General features: G+C 40.4%; 2 protein-coding genes across 4 annotated transcripts in view; one reads left to right on the top strand and one right to left on the bottom strand.

Moving 5' to 3' along the window:
- Nucleotides 1–10,310: 10,310 nt before the first annotated feature.
- Nucleotides 10,311–13,116, bottom strand: LOC141573150 (uncharacterized). Of its 2 annotated transcripts, XM_074340184.1 has the most exons (3): nucleotides 12,004–13,116; nucleotides 11,483–11,707; nucleotides 10,311–10,437 (listed from the first exon to the last, which is right to left on the bottom strand). In XM_074340184.1, exons 1-3 carry the CDS (start codon nucleotides 12,141–12,143, stop codon nucleotides 10,413–10,415), a joined length of 390 nt encoding a protein of 129 aa, XP_074196285.1. In that variant the 5' UTR covers nucleotides 12,144–13,116; the 3' UTR covers nucleotides 10,311–10,412. The 2 variants fall into 2 exon arrangements, with proteins under 2 accessions (XP_074196285.1, XP_074196284.1); XM_074340183.1 differs by having other exon boundaries at nucleotides 10,311–11,707.
- A 39-nt stretch (nucleotides 13,117–13,155) lies between these two features.
- The window catches only part of KLHL14 (kelch like family member 14), a 96,307-nt gene continuing 91,908 nt past the window's right edge, over nucleotides 13,156–17,554 (top strand). For both annotated transcript variants that reach the window (XM_019740783.2, XM_074340181.1), the window contains exon 1: nucleotides 13,156–14,102. In XM_019740783.2, coding sequence (XP_019596342.1) covers nucleotides 13,156–14,102 — 947 coding nt within the window. The remainder of the gene's footprint in view (nucleotides 14,103–17,554) is intronic.

Consider the following 17,554-nt stretch of genomic DNA (forward strand, 5'->3'; position numbering starts at 1 on the left):
TTTGAGAATTAAAGGTAAAACGTACGTTACCACATACAATCCCCCACCCAATTGCATAGATGCTTAAACTGAAATCCAAGGAAAGTTAATATAAGGATACATTTTTTTCTCAATTTTCTTGTGAATCAATTATCTGTTCACCAAACCGATATTAAGTATTTTTCTATGGACAAGGCATGAATTCTCACTGAATTCTCACAATAAGCTTATGGGTTAAATGAATCCCATTTCACCTATGAGAAAACTGAATCTCAGAGAAGCTAAGTTTCTTGCCTAATATTACACATTAAAATTTAGTCCAAGCAATTTCTTTCCAGAGTCTCCATTCTTGACCACTATGGTATATTACCGCCAACTACCTACATAAGTATAATCTCCTCCACTAAGACAATATAAATAATAATATTTTAGGCATTGTTTCATCAGTTGATAAATTACTTTCACATAAATTAGCTTTCTTGGTCGTTACACTGCCCCTAAAAGTAAGTGTTATAGGAATTATCATCATCACATTTTACAAATGACAAAACTAAGCTTTAGAGACATGAGGTTATTTATGTTACCATTTACCTTAATAAATGTGGAGGTGGTCCTCAAATCTTTCTATCCCAAATCCCATGTTCGTTCTTCCTACTCTTACTGGACATTGAACTATTAGATGAACTGTAGCTACAACAACCAATGTCATAGGCACTTCCAGTGGTCACAGGATCAATGGCCTATAGAAGCAAGATCAGGCTAGGCTGAGATGCTTTTACCTTATAGTTTCCTCCCAATAAGCCTGCATTTGAGATCTCTCTCTAAGGTTACAGACTCCTGATGCCTCTCCTTTTGAAAAGATATTGGACTTCAATTACGAAGTATTCATTTTCCACATGTTACACTAAAAGCATTTGAAGTATAACCCTATTAAACATTAAATTTGAACATTGTTACTAAAGTATGAAGTTTATTCCTCCATAACAGCAATTGTTTACACTCTGTGAGATCTCAGTATAGTATGTGGTTTCATCAGTCCCAAAGTTGGGACACTGTTTTGCCTGTTCTTTCTTCTCCGTATGTTTTTTCCCCCATGTAAATGATTTAAGTTAACATAAAGTTGGCTGGTAATGGATTACAGTTGGAGACATAAGTATGAAATCATGTTTAGCTTAATATATATACAGCTGATTACATATAGAAACATGTATAGATACTTGTATATACAGGTTAGTATGCATATAGATTTTTTTTTGCTCTGTCAGTTGAGAGGGTTTAAAAGAAACACCCTAGTATCAATTAGCACACTTAATGCCCAGATCTTCATTTCTAATACCATTCTCCAATAAAAGGAAGCCAGATTCCTTGGAGAAGTAGTTGATTCTAGGACTGGGGCATGAAATATACAATGAGCATGTAGTATCTTGCCATGCCAAGAAGAAAGGAAGGGAGGGAGGGAGGGAGGGAGGGAGGAGGGAAGGAAGGAAGGAAGGAAGGAAGGAAGGAAGGAAGGAAGGAAGGAAGGAAGGAAGGAAGGAAGGAAAATAATAATGAGAGTATGTCAAGAAATATAGGAGCCAACTGAAAAACCTCCCAATGACCAAAGATAAAACAGTTTGAGCAGCAACATAAAGTGATATTGAATTACAACCCAAAGTACAAAATAAATACCCATGGATCCACACTAATATAAATCAATGACTAAATAAATAAATAAAAATAAATAAATAAATAAATAAATAAATAAATAAAGGAAAATAGACAATCTCCCTTGCAGACAAATTCCAAATACTTTAGTGGATACTCCACCCTCAGTAAGCTCCACTCCTTAAGTGTGAACTGTGAAAAAGGACTTCTTTCCAAATGATATAGTTTGGAAGGGGGGGATAAAAAGAGTACCTTTACTGTGCAAAAACCTGGCAAACACTACCTCAGCCAAATGATCAAGTTTAACATCAGCAGTGATAAGTAATGTTGATTGCGTGTACCCTTGATATTATGTGATTAAAATGGGACTTTACCTTTGTGGTCCTCCTCCCAAAAACCCATAACCCCAATCTAATCATAAGAAAAACATCAGACAATTCCCAATTGAGAGACATTCTACAAATTATCTGCTCAGTATTCCTAAAACAATCAAGGTCATCAAAAGCAAAGAAAGTGTGAGAAACTGTATAGCCAAAAGGAGCCTGAGGAAACATGACAGCTAAATGTAATGGGGTATCCTGGATGAGATCCTGAAAAGTGACATTAGGTGAAAACTAAGAAACTTTGCATCAACTATGGAGTTTAGATAATAATTGTAATTATAATAATAATAATGCAATAATTAATAAACAGTATTGTTTATTAATTATAACAAATTATAACAAATGCACCATACTAATGTAAGATGGTAATAATAAGGACACCCGGGTGGTAGGTATAGGGGAACCCTCTGTACTACCTCCTCAATTTTTCTGTAAATCTAAATCCATTCTAAGATAAAAAGTTTATTTTTAAAAGTACCTCGATATCTTAGAAAAAAGACTAAATAAAATGGTATATTAATAATAGTTTCAAAAGAAAATAAACTTGGCAAATACTGACTGCTATCCCTGCTGAGGAATACTAACTCCGGAGAACAGTAACAAATACACACACACGTACAAAATTTCACGTTAAAAATTAAATACTGTACATATTACCTGAAATTATTATACTTGAGTTTTCCCCCCAAACATATATAGTACATGTTCATTAATGGGCAAATAAACATTTATATATAAGATCCAACTGATAGGTTTTACCCACTTTAAAAATGCTGTAGAATTTTGTGTCGATAGTACATTCATTTCAGGTTTATGCAGGCAGTGAACAATTAAAAGCCTTTCTTAAAGACGAGATGTCTAAAGATCTCCATTTTATAGAGTAAGAGTGTTCTTGACGTTTTCCCTTGAAGCATTTGATTTCCTTTAACAACTGTTTAAAAGCCAGGAAAATTAATATACATAAAATGAGATAAAACTGGCCAAATATTCTTGAAGATGGGATCTCCACAGAGAACATAAATGAGTCCTTCTCTTGACCCACATTTTACTCTCTTGTTGACCTCAAAAAGATGCAACGACAAAAATGCAAAGATTCTAATTCAGATTTATCATGTTGTATTAGCAATGGCTGCATGTTACTATAGGATTTTGAGGAAAATATGTCCTTTAGTTAGTCAATTGCCTTTAAAATAATAAAACGGCCCACAGAATTTTTTATTTGTCACCTCAGCCGATAAACTCTCAAAGTTTACCCAAACTGTCAGACAATAGTTCAACAATATAACAATATAAGGAAATTTGAACAATTTGGAAAACTTCACTGAACTACTATGGAACTTTGTATTATTAAACTAACATAAAATAAGTATTAGGTTGGTGCAAATGTAATTGCATTTTAAAGGTTAAAAATAATTGCAAAAACCACAATTATGTTTGCACCAACCTAATAGAAATAGGATTGTGTGTACTAGGGTGAAATGGAGGAATAAGGAAGAAATAGTGAAAGGGATAAGACAGAAGAACAGAGAAAGATTATTCTAAAAATGGAAAATTGGAGAAATTTTCACTAATATAAAAGAAACTGAAAGCAAAAATAAATATACTTCAAGGTATAAACAGGTCATCTGTAAGGGAAATGACCTCAATGAAGATGGTATATCCTTATAATGATACAACAATAGTTAAGGATTAACCATATAGGTATTTGACTAAAACTTATATCATTTCTCTCTAATAACTATAAAAAAACTGCAATGGGCTGGTGAATATTCCAACACAGCAATGCATAACTTCACTTTTTGAGAATTAGTAAGAGAAAAAATATTGTCACAAATAAAAGAAAACTGTGAGGATGGAGAAGACTATGAGAATATTTTGCAAATTTAAATGATAACTATGATCAAGATGCATTGTCTGGCTTATAGGGAAAGGGTTCCATGCCTTTCTTTAATAAACATTCAGAATATGACATTTCTAAAGTAAAACAAATAACTTCGCATAAACTGAAACTCTTCAAAAACTTTTAACGCATGTAAAATAACTTATTTGTGAATGTACATAATATAATTGGTCATACACTCAAAGTACTTTCAATTTTTGATTTGTTGTTTGTATCTGACCATTTCCACAAAGATGTCTGGGTAAAGACTTCTGGCTATAAACCTTGGAACATTTTTCAGGGGGAGAAGAATTTTTTCTTCTTTTATTGTTTAAACCTTCATTTTATTTCACAAGTCACTAGGAAAGTTCCCAATTGTTCTTTGGGGAATATTCATTCTAGTCACTTCTCCTCAATGCAATACTACACAGTAGTTAAATAAAGGAAATTCTATCCCTCTCTGAATATAGGAAAACTGAGACCTGGAGGAGAAAAGTGATTTGTCCAGAGTCACAGGTAATGTCAAAAACAGCATCCCCTCTTATCTCAGTCATTTGTGTGAAGGCCTATTGCCCAAAAGCTACTTTTCAGAGTCAGGAGTATATATAGTCTTGAAACTGTCATTAACAATAAACATCTTTACTCTTCTGGCATATCGATTACCCAAGACATGTACATGAAATGCCAATGTACCCAAAGATAAAATAATTTTGATTTTTAAAACTGTATGTAAACAAACACAAAATACCAAAAAAAAGCAAAGTCAAAAATAATAGTACTTTTGTTAAAGTGACCGGTTGTCTCTTGAATAGAATCATGAATCACTGCAACCCTGAGAAAAGTGATTTCTTTATTTCTTCCTCCATCCAACATTTGTTGAGCGTTAGACATAATGTGCAGAAAATAAAAAATAAATAAAAGAAACACTAAGACATGACTCTAGCTACATGTTTATTTTTTATTTAACAAACATTGACATGGCACTCACTATGCATCTGGCATTGTTCTAAGCACTTTTACAAATATTTACAATAATGTAAGTATCACAAAACCCAAGGAGGTAGATGCTATAATTATCCCCATTCTCAGATAAGGAAACTGAGAGAGAGAGGGGTTATTTGCTCAAGGTCACACAGATGGAAAATGGCAGAGCTAAGATTCAAATGCAGGTGGTTCTGCTTTCAGAATCCATGCTTAGAATCACGACACTGTGCTACCTGTTTAGCAGTTTAATTACTATTTCCATAAAAGTAACTGCTCTTCAAATGTTTAAAGCATTTTGCTGAGTGATGGTTGCCACCCGTGAAGGATTTGAACTAAGCACTCACTAAGCTCCCATCAAGCTCTTTTCTAGGTATGTGGTAGGAACAATAAGTTGTTTATTTCACAATGTGACATTTATTAATTTTTAGACAGTAGAACAGCATAATCAAGAGACTGAGTAACTGCACTTTAGTCAAATGCCCCGTTGTTCCTTCTGCTGTTACCCTTATAAATTTGAAAATTCACCTTTAATAGTCCATCAACATATTTATTGAATAACGACTATGGGCAGGTACAGAGCTATGTACCAGGGGAGGTTTGCCAGACACAAGGCTTTTTCTCCCCAGAAGCTTATATTCTAATTGAGGTCATAAAATATATTTCTCTAAATAAGCAACTCATGATATAAAGCAGTAAATAATAAATATAAAATAGTATGACAGATAATAAGTTCTATAAGGAAGTGAGGGGCCTACTTTTTTCTGCTCCAGTAGTTCATCATACATATCCTTATTAGAACAAATATCACATTGTAATTATTTACTTTATAGATGTAATATACCTGCCTATCTCCTCTATTAGAATGTTAGCCCCTTGAGGGCAAGAATGCAGTTTTATTCATCATCATATCTACAATGTTTAGCACTTTCTCTGTTAAATAACAAACACTTAGCATATGCTTGATGAATGAATGAATCAATGAATGAATGAAGTTCACAGGAGGCAGGCGTTTCTTTTGTGTAGCAGAATGGTTAATCTCTGGAGTCAAGATGTCACTGGTTTCAATCTCAGCTCTACCTTTGAAAAGCTGTGTGACCCTGAAAAATGTATTTGCCTTCTCTGCACTTCATTTTGCTCATTGGTAAAATTGTAATAATAGTGTCTTTTTTTATCAGCTGATTTTGCTATGGAACAAATCACCCCAAAAACAGATGGCTTGAAACAGCAGCCATTATTTAGCTCAGAGTACTTACTGCAGGTCAGTACTTCAGACTATGGTGGTTCCTCTGTCTCTGCTGGACTAATTCATACATCTGAGTTCAGTTATCAGGTTAGCTGGGGAATGGCTAGTCAATATGGTATCTCAGCTCCCACCAGGCTAACCTGGGCTTTTTTCACATGGCAGCTGTCAGGGTTTGAAGAGGGAGAGTTAAAGTATACAAGGCCTCTTGAGGCTCAGACTTAGAGACGGCACAGACACTTTCGGCATTCTATTGGTCAAAACACGTCACACGGCCAGCTCACATTCGATGGGTGAGGAAATAGACTCCACTCTTGATGGGAAAGAGCAGCAAAGCCACATTATAATGGGGTGTTTATACCAAGAAGGATGAAGATTAGGGTCATTTTTACAATCTGCCATACTCGCTCATACGATCAGCAAGAGGATTAAGAAAACATCTAAAGGGTTTAGATTAGTGTCTACCACACAAGCAATGAGCTAAATAAGTATTAACTATTATTATTTTACTCGAGGTTGACAGGAAAAGTTTCACAACGGACACGAGAAGAAATCTGAGTTTTACCTTGAGAAATGGTGGGATTGCTACATAGAGAGAGAACCAAGCCCTCTGGTAAGGATACAACCTAAGTCGTGTGAAAGTGGAGTGTGTTCAGAGAACAGCTAACAGACTTCCCAGAAGAGTTAGAACTAGATCCTGGGAACCCAGAATGTTTGCCATGGAATTGGGGCTTGACCCTGGGGCAATAGTAAATCATTGGCTTTTGACCAAATGCGAGCAATAGCACCATATCTTATCTTTTATTGTTATTTCAGACTTTTTTTCTTCAGTAAGCTTCTTGATGCTGATGGCTTAGTGATATCTCTAGCCATATCCACCCATGATTTAAAATAAAAAACTAGAAATTTATGAGTTTTATAACTGGTTTTTTCCACTTCCTGGCTTTGAAGGAGCTGTGAAGTCCTTTATTCAATTTTATTCCATCAGTCAAATGGGACCATTTCTCTCTTTATCGACCCATTTTAAAATGGCAGCAATCTTTTCTTTTTTTTTTCATTGGGGAATATTGGGGAACAGTGTGTTTCTCCAGGCCCCATCAGTAACCTTGTTAAAAGCTCGTGCTGTAACCAACTAAGCCATCCAGCTGCCCCTCTGGCAGCTCAGAGGCAGCTCATTGTCTTCAATCTAGTAGTGGAGCGCACAGCTCACTGGCTCATGTGGGAATCAAACCGGCAACCCTGTTGTTCAGAGCTTAGGCTCTAACCAACTGAGCCATCCGGCCGCCCAATGGTAGCAATTTTAAAGATCAGGCCGCAAGAAGTATTTACTCATGAAAAGAAACACTGGGGACATTACGCTCTGATGTTTATACAATCTGATGATAACTCACAGATCTTAAGCACACAAGGCAAAAATAGGGAAAATATCATGTGGCTGTGCCTTCATGTTAGGCTGCAAAACACTTCTAGAACTTCCCTGAAGATAAACTTGAGTTCATCTAGTCCAGTGGGTTGGTCCTGAGCTATTGGAGCCATTGATCCACCTGGGTCCCTGCCACCCTGAAGGCTGACCAAACTGCCCAGAGCTGGGGCAGTTCTAAGTCGACTGCTCAGCAGTACCTGTTTCCAAATCTTTCCACTGTACATAGTTTAAATGCAGATTCACTGATGAATAATTTTGATAATTCTGTCCAAGTATGAAGACTGCTTGAATTAGATGACTCCATGATCATATTTAATTTTTTTATAAAACGGTTCTGGCTTCTCTTATGCCATGTGAAAGCCATCCTGCTGAGTGCTCTTGACTAGTCACGTCCTTCCTGCCATTTTAAAAACAATAGTGGCAGAGATGCAAGCCGCTGATAGTGCTCAGCAGGACAGATCAAACACAGAGATGCAATTTCTGTACGTTGAACAGTGAAGTAGGATAAAATTCAAATACTTGCAATCGCTTAGTAGCTAGCATCTGATTGCTGCAAATTGAATCTTTCATAACGGGATTTATTGTAAATAGTGTCATATCATTTGTGAGTTCTACAATAATTTCAGCGAAAGCCAGTGCAAGATGTTGGAGGTGTGAGATTTACATGATGTATTTGGTAGTTTACACACAGATTATGAAGGGATCTTTTATATTATCAATATTCTTTTTTTAATTGCTTTCAGAATAGCCCTAATTGTAATTTTTTTTCCTCTGGAATTTTAAAGAATCTCAAATAGTGTATCTTCAAAGTCCAAAAGAAAACAACCTAACCACTTCATTTTAGCAGTTGTTTTAGAATTGCAATCCCCCAAGCCCCCTTACTTCCCCTTCCATTCTAGTTGTTTAATACACATTAAAATTATAGCTAATCAAAATTTTTGAAATGTAGCTTTTATATTGTTTGGAAGCAACAAAGATCCTAGTAATCATAATTAGTTATCAATATATCCTATCAGAAAAAAAATAGAAACTCAAAACTGAGATATTTTGAAGTCTATAAAGCATACCTTAATTCCTTTATGATATAATGGAAAGATGGCAATAATTTAAGTGATCGATACTCTTAATCCACCTTTGGATTTAGTTTCAAACACTTCATTGAAAGCTCATAAAAGATCAACATCAAAGCGTACAATACAAATTGTACCTTGCATGTATGAGATTCTGGTGACACTGTACATGTTTGATAGTTCTAATTGCTAAAGAAACAGAACCCCAAAAGACGCTGTACTATAATCACACAATCTTCCTGTTCAAGACCTAAATAAGGGAAATTCAAAAAAGATAAAACATCAAAATGAATTATAGGGCCCCAAAGATTTGGACAATCTGTTCTCTTTTTTCTGCTCTAAACAACAACAACAACAAAATCCTTTTTTATTATTTTACCATATATTTTTATTTTTCTATTATAAATATGATATGAGAATGCAGCATCTTAGCAAGATCGGAATGAAGTAGTCTTACTCTCAGATAATCTAGGACCTCAATAGAGAAGGGCCTTTGTGAGGGATAAATGCTTCAGATCTATCCTTCTTCATTTATTTAAGAGAAAATATCCCATATGCATGTTAATGTTTACCATTCTAAATGGGGAAATCCCAATTTCTCCAGCAAAGAATTTCAGTTTTCCCTCCTCCCTAAAGCAGGTGTCTTTCCATCTCTCACAAATCAAAAGGGAAGGTAAAAAGACAGGCTTTCAGGGGTGCCCTGATGTGTGTTTCAATAAGTTTACTACTAATCAGAGCACATATAAATTAGAATGAATCATGTTCATATATTTAGTAGCAAACAAAACTCAATTTAACTCATGTACAGCTTTCTTTCATGTTCATTTTATTCAAGGGCATACCTTCCTTTTTTTGCTTCCTTTTTTTTTTTTCTTTCTTTCTTTCTTGGACACCTGCAACCTCCATTGACAACCAAAATGCAGGGCTATAAATGTAAGGGTGCAATACATCATGAGATAAGTCTAGAGAACATGTCCTCTACCAAAATGCACATGAATCTCTGGCACAGCTAAAATCTTGGAATCATGTTAGGGTTTGTTGTGCATGCTCAGCAGGGTCAAAAATGTGAGTTCTATGTGGTGGTCCTTATCTATCAGACAATCTCCAAAGTTGAAAGGTTACATTTGTGAAATTGCAGCTGGGTTCCCTAGCATTTGATTCTAGCTCCTGCAAATCAAAGACTCCTAATTGAAAGACAAATCTGACAATATGATAATCTCCCCCCAAAAAAGAAGCTGTGACTTCTGAACCCTTATCTGTTGAAGAGCTGACAGAGAAGTTCAGAGATGGTTGTTTAACCAGACAAAATGATAGAGAAAATATGTTTTCCAACAAGAGCGTAAAGCTTGAATAGTGCAGGGAAACACATGTAAAGCAAAAGGCTGTTCTCTATTCTGTCTACCATCTCTGCTTCCCCCACCCCCAGTTCATACACTCAGCCACTCACCTCTTAGGCAAGGGCTAGTGTCTTCCAAGTCAGACTCACTCCTCAAATACCAGGACAGTGTAAAGTAGCATCTTGGCATACTTTGCAATCAGACGGTTTCTGCATTTCATAGTGGGGGGGGGGGTGAAAGGGAAAAGCAGCATACCAATGTAGTGAAATCTGGAAACAACAGCATATATACAGACAAAAAAAAAGTTTGCATATTGCACAGAGCGCTTGAAGATCATAAATCTATGCATGAGAAAGATGTAGTGGAAATTTTGGGGGGGATTAGAGTTTATTTTTGTCATCTCTGTGAGACAGCTACTCATTCATCCAGATCACAGCTAAGAAAAAAGCTGGTCACAGAAATTAGCAGTTTCAGCTCAGCAGCGAAGTCGCCAGCCTGTGAAGGCAGAGAGAAATTGACTAATTAGCAATGCGCACTAAAACTTGACGGTTCTTTATAGAGAGAGAGAAGAGAGAGGGAGAGAGAGGGAGAGGGAGGGAGGGGGGGCACGCTTTTTCCCCTTCTTTCTTCCAAAGATGTTTGAAATCGCAGTCATTTACGCTCGACAATTTTTACAATAGCCTTGAGCCATAATTTTGCGAGTCTCTCCAGCATCCATCCCCCTGTATGGTCTCTCTCTACTGGCCAAGCACGACCGTTTCTCTCCCCAACCGTGGATTTCCTATTACTCTCGTTACGACTCACTGAGCCCCAGGCCCAAGGATAATGATGTGTTGTTTCTTGGTAGCATAATTTGTCACACGTACATTTTTTCTTCTTCTTCTCTTGCAGAAAGCTCTGCTCCCTCTCTCTCTCTCTCCCTCTCTCTCCCTCTCTCTCTCCCTCTCTCTTTCTCTCTTTTCTCCCTCTCCTACATTTTCTTGCTGTTGCTAATTCATGGTGATCAAATGATGTACGACAAAATAAATTGTAAAGAGTGACTGCCTGGAGTTGGGAACCAGAAGGTGTTTTCCCCCTCCCAAGGAGAGAGCAAACCTTTAAAAAAGGAAGGACAATTGATTTTTGGGGGGGAGCTTAAGTGAGCCTTGACTTTGCAGCTGGTTGAAAGCAGGTAAGTTTCTGGCCTTGTGTCTGCCTTCTGTGTATTTTGTTCTGTCTTTTGGGTTGTTGGGGTGGGGGAGGGACGGGGAGGGAATCTTGTGGGGGGGGTTAGTTGTGTGGCAAACGCTCATAAAGAATAAAACTATTGCAAGAAATAAGCAGATAAGGGGGAAAGGCAAAGGAGAACAAGAAGGAAGGGAACAGGAAGAGATGGGGTGGGGGGGAGAGAGACAACGAAGCGGGGAGAGCGAGAGCGAGGTATGACCCGGTCCACTTAAAGGGAGAGACTCTGGGAGATGTTTCAGGAAAGCCTAAGCTTTGGGGGCGAGTGTAGGGGGATGCTGCCGGGGGAGGGAGCTCGAGGGAGGTTAGGGTCCACCTGAAACGGGATGGTAAAGTGAGTCGAGAGGAGCCCAGTCCGGTATAAATAGGAAGCCGGCGATCCAGGACCGGCGCCAGGCAGGGCAGAGTGAACCGCAGTGGAAGGGGCAGGTCCAGCGGGATCCCTCTGAGCCGGGTGGCGGCGGAGGTGGCGGCGGCGGCTATTCCCTGCTGGCGGGCGCGCAAGTCGGGATGTGGGCAGAGGGTCTCTTTCTGCTCAGCCCTAGAAGGTGCAATTACAGGTTAAGGACCTGCCATATCGATTTCGCCTAGCCTTCGCCTATCCTGCGTTCTGCCACCTAGATATGGGCGGCTCAGACTTTTTAGAGAAGTAGTTACAGGGCCAAGGGAGTGGGGGTGTCCGAATGGGGGGCTTGCTGGGGGCTGTACCTAGTGGCTCGGAGGGAAGCTTCTGTTGTGGGCGACGAAGCTGGGTGGGATGCAGAAACCCCCTAAGGAACTGCACCCCTACCCCCCCCCCCACGCCACATTGGACAGCCCCCACCCCTCCCCCCACACCTGCCTGTTAACTTGAACTTCTCACAGTTACTGGAGTTAAAGCCACTGCGCATGGTGCCCCGGAGGAAGGACCGTCTACAGGAATCCCTCTGGCTCGTGCTGTAAATCCACCCCGGTAGCCCCACTTCCTCCTTCCTCATCTTCCTCAGTGCTGCCCCGCGAGGGAAGGGGAGATACAAGTCTGAACTTCCGCGCCTTAAAATGCAGAGGGCGGGGGAGAGGGGACCGGGGTGAGGGGCTGGAGGGATTCTCCTGCCAGGTTTAAAAGCTTCTCGGGAAAATTAGCAAAACTGAGTGGTGACGGGGAAGCCAACAGTTTGTGAAGCGGGGAAGCAGGCAGGGCCCGGGTGAGGGAAATGAGGTAGAATTGATAAGGACAGCTCCCTCCTCTGCCGAGTCCACTGAGCTGGTCCTCACCGCGCTCCGCTGCACTTTCCCGGGAGAAGAAAGGGCTTTATCTGCTCCCACATACTATTAGCCGAAGAGTTTCTCGGGGCAACACGGATAATCGAAGGGGTTCCCACCTTTTGGAGGGCTAAGAATCGCCCACCCGCACGCTTGTCAGGCCCCCTTTCCTACCCACCCACCCAAACTGGAACAACTGCGTGCGACACCCAAAGCTTCCGGCACAAGTTGACCTGGAACCTCCGCTGTCGGTCGCCTCTGCGCTCTCGGCGCACCCCTGGGTCCCCATTCCCCGGCCTTTCCCTTCATCCGGCCCGGCATGGACACAAGCCCACGAGGTGTCTTGGCCTCAGCCGCCACTTTGCCGTCGCTGCTGCCACCGCAGTCGCTGCCAAGAACCTAGCCCGGGTGGTTTTAGGAAAGTGAGGGACGAAGTGTGTGGGCGGTGGCAAGAGGAGTAGCAGGTTGCAGAACGGGAGCCCGGACCCCAGACAGGGTCCTTCTGGTGGCACTCACGGATCCAGCACCTTCAGACCTTCCCCCTAGGGTCGGGGTCCAGACGCACGCCCAGCCGAAGCCAAGCAGAGCACTGACTGTTGTTCTTCGCCCTCCCCTCCCCTCCACACCCTTCCCCACCCCGGCCACACCCCACCCCCTCCACTACCCTTCTCCCCTCCCTCCCATCCCCCACCCCTGTCTGCCAGGCTGGAGGAGGGTTTAAAGCCAGGTGCGCAGAGTCAGCTCGCCATGTCCAGATCCGGGGACAGGACCTCCACCTTCGACCCCAGCCACAGCGACAACCTGCTGCACGGCCTCAACCTGCTGTGGAGGAAGCAGCTGTTTTGCGACGTGACCCTGACGGCCCAGGGCCAGCAATTCCACTGCCACAAGGCCGTGCTGGCCTCCTGCTCGCAGTACTTCCGATCGCTCTTCTCCAGCCATCCCCCTCTCGGGGGAGGGGTCGGCGGCCAGGACGGCCTGGGAGCCCCCAAGGACCAGCAGCAGCAGCCTCAGCAGCAGCCGCCACAGCAACAGCCGCCACCGCCACAGGAGGAGCCCGGGACTCCTTCCTCCTCCCCCGACGACAAGCTGCTGACCAGTCCCCGGGCCATCAACAACCTGGTGCTGCAGGGCTGCTCGTCCATTGGGCTGAGACTGGTGCTCGAGTACCTCTACACGGCCAATGTGACCCTCTCCCTGGACACAGTGGAGGAGGTGCTGTCGGTCAGTAAGATCTTGCACATCCCCCAGGTCACCAAGCTCTGCGTGCAGTTCCTCAACGACCAGATCTCGGTGCAGAACTACAAGCAGGTGTGCAAGATCGCAGCGTTGCACGGCCTGGAGGAGACCAAGAAGCTGGCCAACAAGTACCTGGTGGAGGATGTGCTGCTGCTCAACTTCGAGGAGATGCGCGCCCTGCTGGACTCGCTGCCGCCCCCCGTGGAGTCAGAGCTGGCACTCTTCCAGATGTCCGTGCTGTGGCTGGAGCACGACCGCGAGACCCGCATGCAGTACGCGCCCGACCTCATGAAGCGCCTTCGCTTCGCGCTCATCCCGGCCCCGGAGCTGGTGGAGCGGGTCCAGTCAGTGGATTTCATGCGCACCGACCCGGTCTGTCAGAAGCTGCTGCTGGACGCCATGAACTACCACCTGATGCCCTTCAGGCAGCACTGCAGGCAGAGCCTGGCCAGCAGGTAAGAGACAACAAAGAGGAGAGCTGGGGGACGGGGGGAGCCCAAGAGGCCGGAGGGAGGGGAGGGGGCAGGAAGGAGGGGGGAAAGGGGTGGGCTCGGAGGGAGGCTCTGGCAGGCTGAAAACAACGCAAACAAACAATTCAGACTGTGTGGGGAAAGTTGATTTCATAGTCGCTGAAAGGTCAACAGGAAACTGGCCTGAGAGCATCCCTGAGCACTAGAAAGCCCATGTTCTCAATATCCCCAGAGTGAGAAATGTGGGAACTGTGGACCACAATTGACAAGTAGGTGAACCAAAGGCCAGGGCAGTTGGAAGTGCAGCTCTGGGACCCTCTCTATCCAATCCACCCTCCAAATCTCAAAATGAGCTTGCTTAAGGAAGAGAATTCTGCCTTGAGAAGTTCCCACCCTACTGCACCTCTGTCCTGCCTTGGACGTGAGCAGAGGAGCCTGTCGATGGCCAGAAAGGAAAGCTTTCATTCTTTCTGTCAGATGCTCAAGTGGTTGTTTGTTTGTTTGTTTGTTTGTTTGTGGTTGGGGTCTGCTCCCTTTGGAGGTTTGAGCTCCAACATGCTTTGTCTATCAGGGTCGAAATTCCTGCATCACATACCCAGACAAACTTTTCTATCTTGTGGAAAGCCTTTCCTCTTCACTTTTAAAGGAGAGCAAAGCAAGAGATTTCAGAGTGTCAGAGTGAAAATGCCTAGTGGCTCTCATGTCAAAAGGGAGCTGAGTTGAAAATTGGGAGGAGGGGAGTCATCTGACCACAGTTAGGTCTGTGTGTCTGCTGAGAAGTCACAAAGAAATTGGAGAGTTGTGGCTGTTGCTGCTATTTGGAATCTGTCCTGTGTGTGTGTGTGTGTGTGTGTGTATTGTAAATAGGATTTCATGTCAAAGGGGAGAAACAATGCCTTTTAAAAATGCTGTTGAGATTTTTCAAAAGGGGGGGGGTGTTAGGACTGGACAATCATTTTATTGGCTCCAATTTTAAAACCCTTTTTAATGATATAGCAGAGGGTTGCTTTCTCCTTTTAGAAAAGCAGTCTCTTCTCAATTTCTCATGACAAAACATCATGATTCCAGATGCCAGCCTACCTCAGTCTAATCCAGAATGTTGCATTAGCAGGTGCATGGTTTAAAAATCCATCATGGCATTTTCCCATTCAGGAGGATGGGGTTCACTTTGCGCAGCCTTATGGAACTAAATGTTAATTTTTTTTCCATGATGATGTTTCTGCCAGACCTAGGTAACTGAAGTTTTAAGAAATGGGAGCTATTCTCTGTAGTTGTTTACGCACCACTAGTGTTCAGGTGAGGCCCACAGGAGGCATAGGAAACCTCGAACTTAGAAATCTTGTAAGTTGATTCTTCAAATATTTGTGAGAGATGAGTTAATCAATTGTGGTGTCAAAAGATGACAGCAAGACAATAGCACAAGCAAGAATTCAAACCCCTGTGTGCTTGAATAGTGAACACCGGAATCCAAGTGAGAACAAGAAAGCAGAATATATTTTTATTTTGTAAGAGTTTTTCATTTGTCTAAAGATCAAAATAGTAAGCTTAGTGTGATGGGCAAATGTCATCACACCATTGGTGATTAATATTCTGTTATTTTAACTTTTATAACTTTAAGTGACCTATAAACATACTTAACTTCATATGTGTCATCAATTTAGTATATATCATACACATTCAAGGTTCAGACAACACCGTTATAGTCCTGAACATACATTTGTTCACTTTTTTAAAAATATGTACAATCTAGTATAAATTCATAAACCCAGAAGGACAGTAAAATTAATATTTAGCTTGTTTGAAGAGTAATTTGGGGAAATGAGCATTATAAATTTGATCCAATAAATAATTTCTGAAGCCCTCCATGCACTTTTGTCTAATAAGCATGTTCTAGGGTTAAATGTTAGAGAGTTGACTTTCAAAATGCAAAATCCTTTTCCCACCTTAGTCTGGATTCAGTACACCAGCTGGGACCTGCTGGCTCTGTCCTGGTGGATGGTTGAGATACCAGGCTGCCTGGCTCCGTGACGACACCTTCCAGCTTCACTGGGCCACATCATTTGAAGGATATGTAGTGGTGTCTGACCACTGAATGCTTACAAGTGTCATGGATGCTGCAAGAATCTGATTCTTCTGCATAGGAAGAAATTGTATTTTCCTTTAAAAGCAGAAGATACAGAAAATAGTTCATGTGAACCTATTATTGATCTCAACATAATTTATTGATCTAACATAATTTAGATTATTGGTAACTACAGCATTTTGATTTTTAGGGACTAGTGACTTTCTAATTTTAATTCACAGAAAGGATGCAAGAATAATCATCAAGTTCTTAACTTTAATGTAGACAAAAATGGTATAAGTTGTAATCAATAGCACTATATTGGCCCATTTATTATATATAGCATCAGCATAATATAAAAACATTCCTTCAGCCTTACATATAGTTTTAAAAGAGATAAATGTGTTAAACAATTGGTTTTGCAATTGCATCACTTTTATTGAAGACAATTGAATGGAAAGCCATTGTATTTATTACTTTTTATCTACCTGTAGTGCTTAAAGTCCAAATATGAAAGAGTTCCTCAAATTCAGAAAAGGAGTTGGAAAATTAAAATTGACAAGTTTGTTGGAATTAGAACAAAATATAAGCAAATGAAATAACTTCAAAGAGAATTTACTTATTAAGAATATATGTTATCTATAGAAAGTAGGTCTATTAATATAACAAATTTAAACAGTTTTGTAAATATTGTTAAGTAATTTTGAATATTTATTAAGTCTAGAAAGATAAAGTAATCCAAGCATAAACACTTTATAAATACTCAAATTAATTTTTAATTTGTGCTCTAGTTGCTTAGTTTTTCTAAGCATGTCATTTATGCTCAGATTCATATTTTATTTTATTATTCTTATTTAAGCATTAAGGATAATAAATTAAAAATAAGAGACTTATTATCTTATATTCAAATGTATACATAACTAATTTAAAACAACAGAACTTGAGTAGACAAAAATTAAAATATTTTGAAGTCTTGTTTCTTTTTTCTTTATTATTGTAAGAAATACAAAACTTCAGATATAAGTTATTGGAAAAGTTTCTGGAAGTCATTATTAAAGGCTTCTAAAGCATGAAAATTTAGTTTAATAAAGTAACATGACTTGCAATGTTTGGAATATCAAGAAGTAAACATCAGAAGACTTATAGTCTAAGTTTATCTTAAGTAAACCCAAAAGTTTCTTTATTTGTATTTTTAAAATTTTAATGCATAATTTAGTAATTGTCCCAAATAAATCAAATTGAACTGGATTAATTAATTCCTTTTTTACCTTTTCATTGCACCTCACACAATGTAACAGTTAGATAAATGCTTACTGAAAGTTGAAGGAATTAAGATTCTAAAATAAAAAATCTTCAGCATTGCATTTCACCAATA

Source organism: Rhinolophus sinicus, linkage group LG09 (genome assembly GCF_036562045.2).
Source record: "Rhinolophus sinicus isolate RSC01 linkage group LG09, ASM3656204v1, whole genome shotgun sequence".
NCBI lineage: Eukaryota > Metazoa > Chordata > Mammalia > Chiroptera > Rhinolophidae > Rhinolophus > Rhinolophus sinicus.

Excerpts from the sequence above, each read along its gene's own strand:
- LOC141573150 (XM_074340183.1), bottom strand. The coding sequence starts at position 12,143 with ATGAGGAAGGAGGAAGTGGGGCTACCGGGGTGGATTTACAGCACGAGC. Across the intron at positions 11,708-12,003 it reads AAGTTCAAGTTAACAGGCAG|GGCTGAGCAGAAAGAGACCC; the intron begins GTGTGGGGGGAG and ends TGCACCTTCTAG.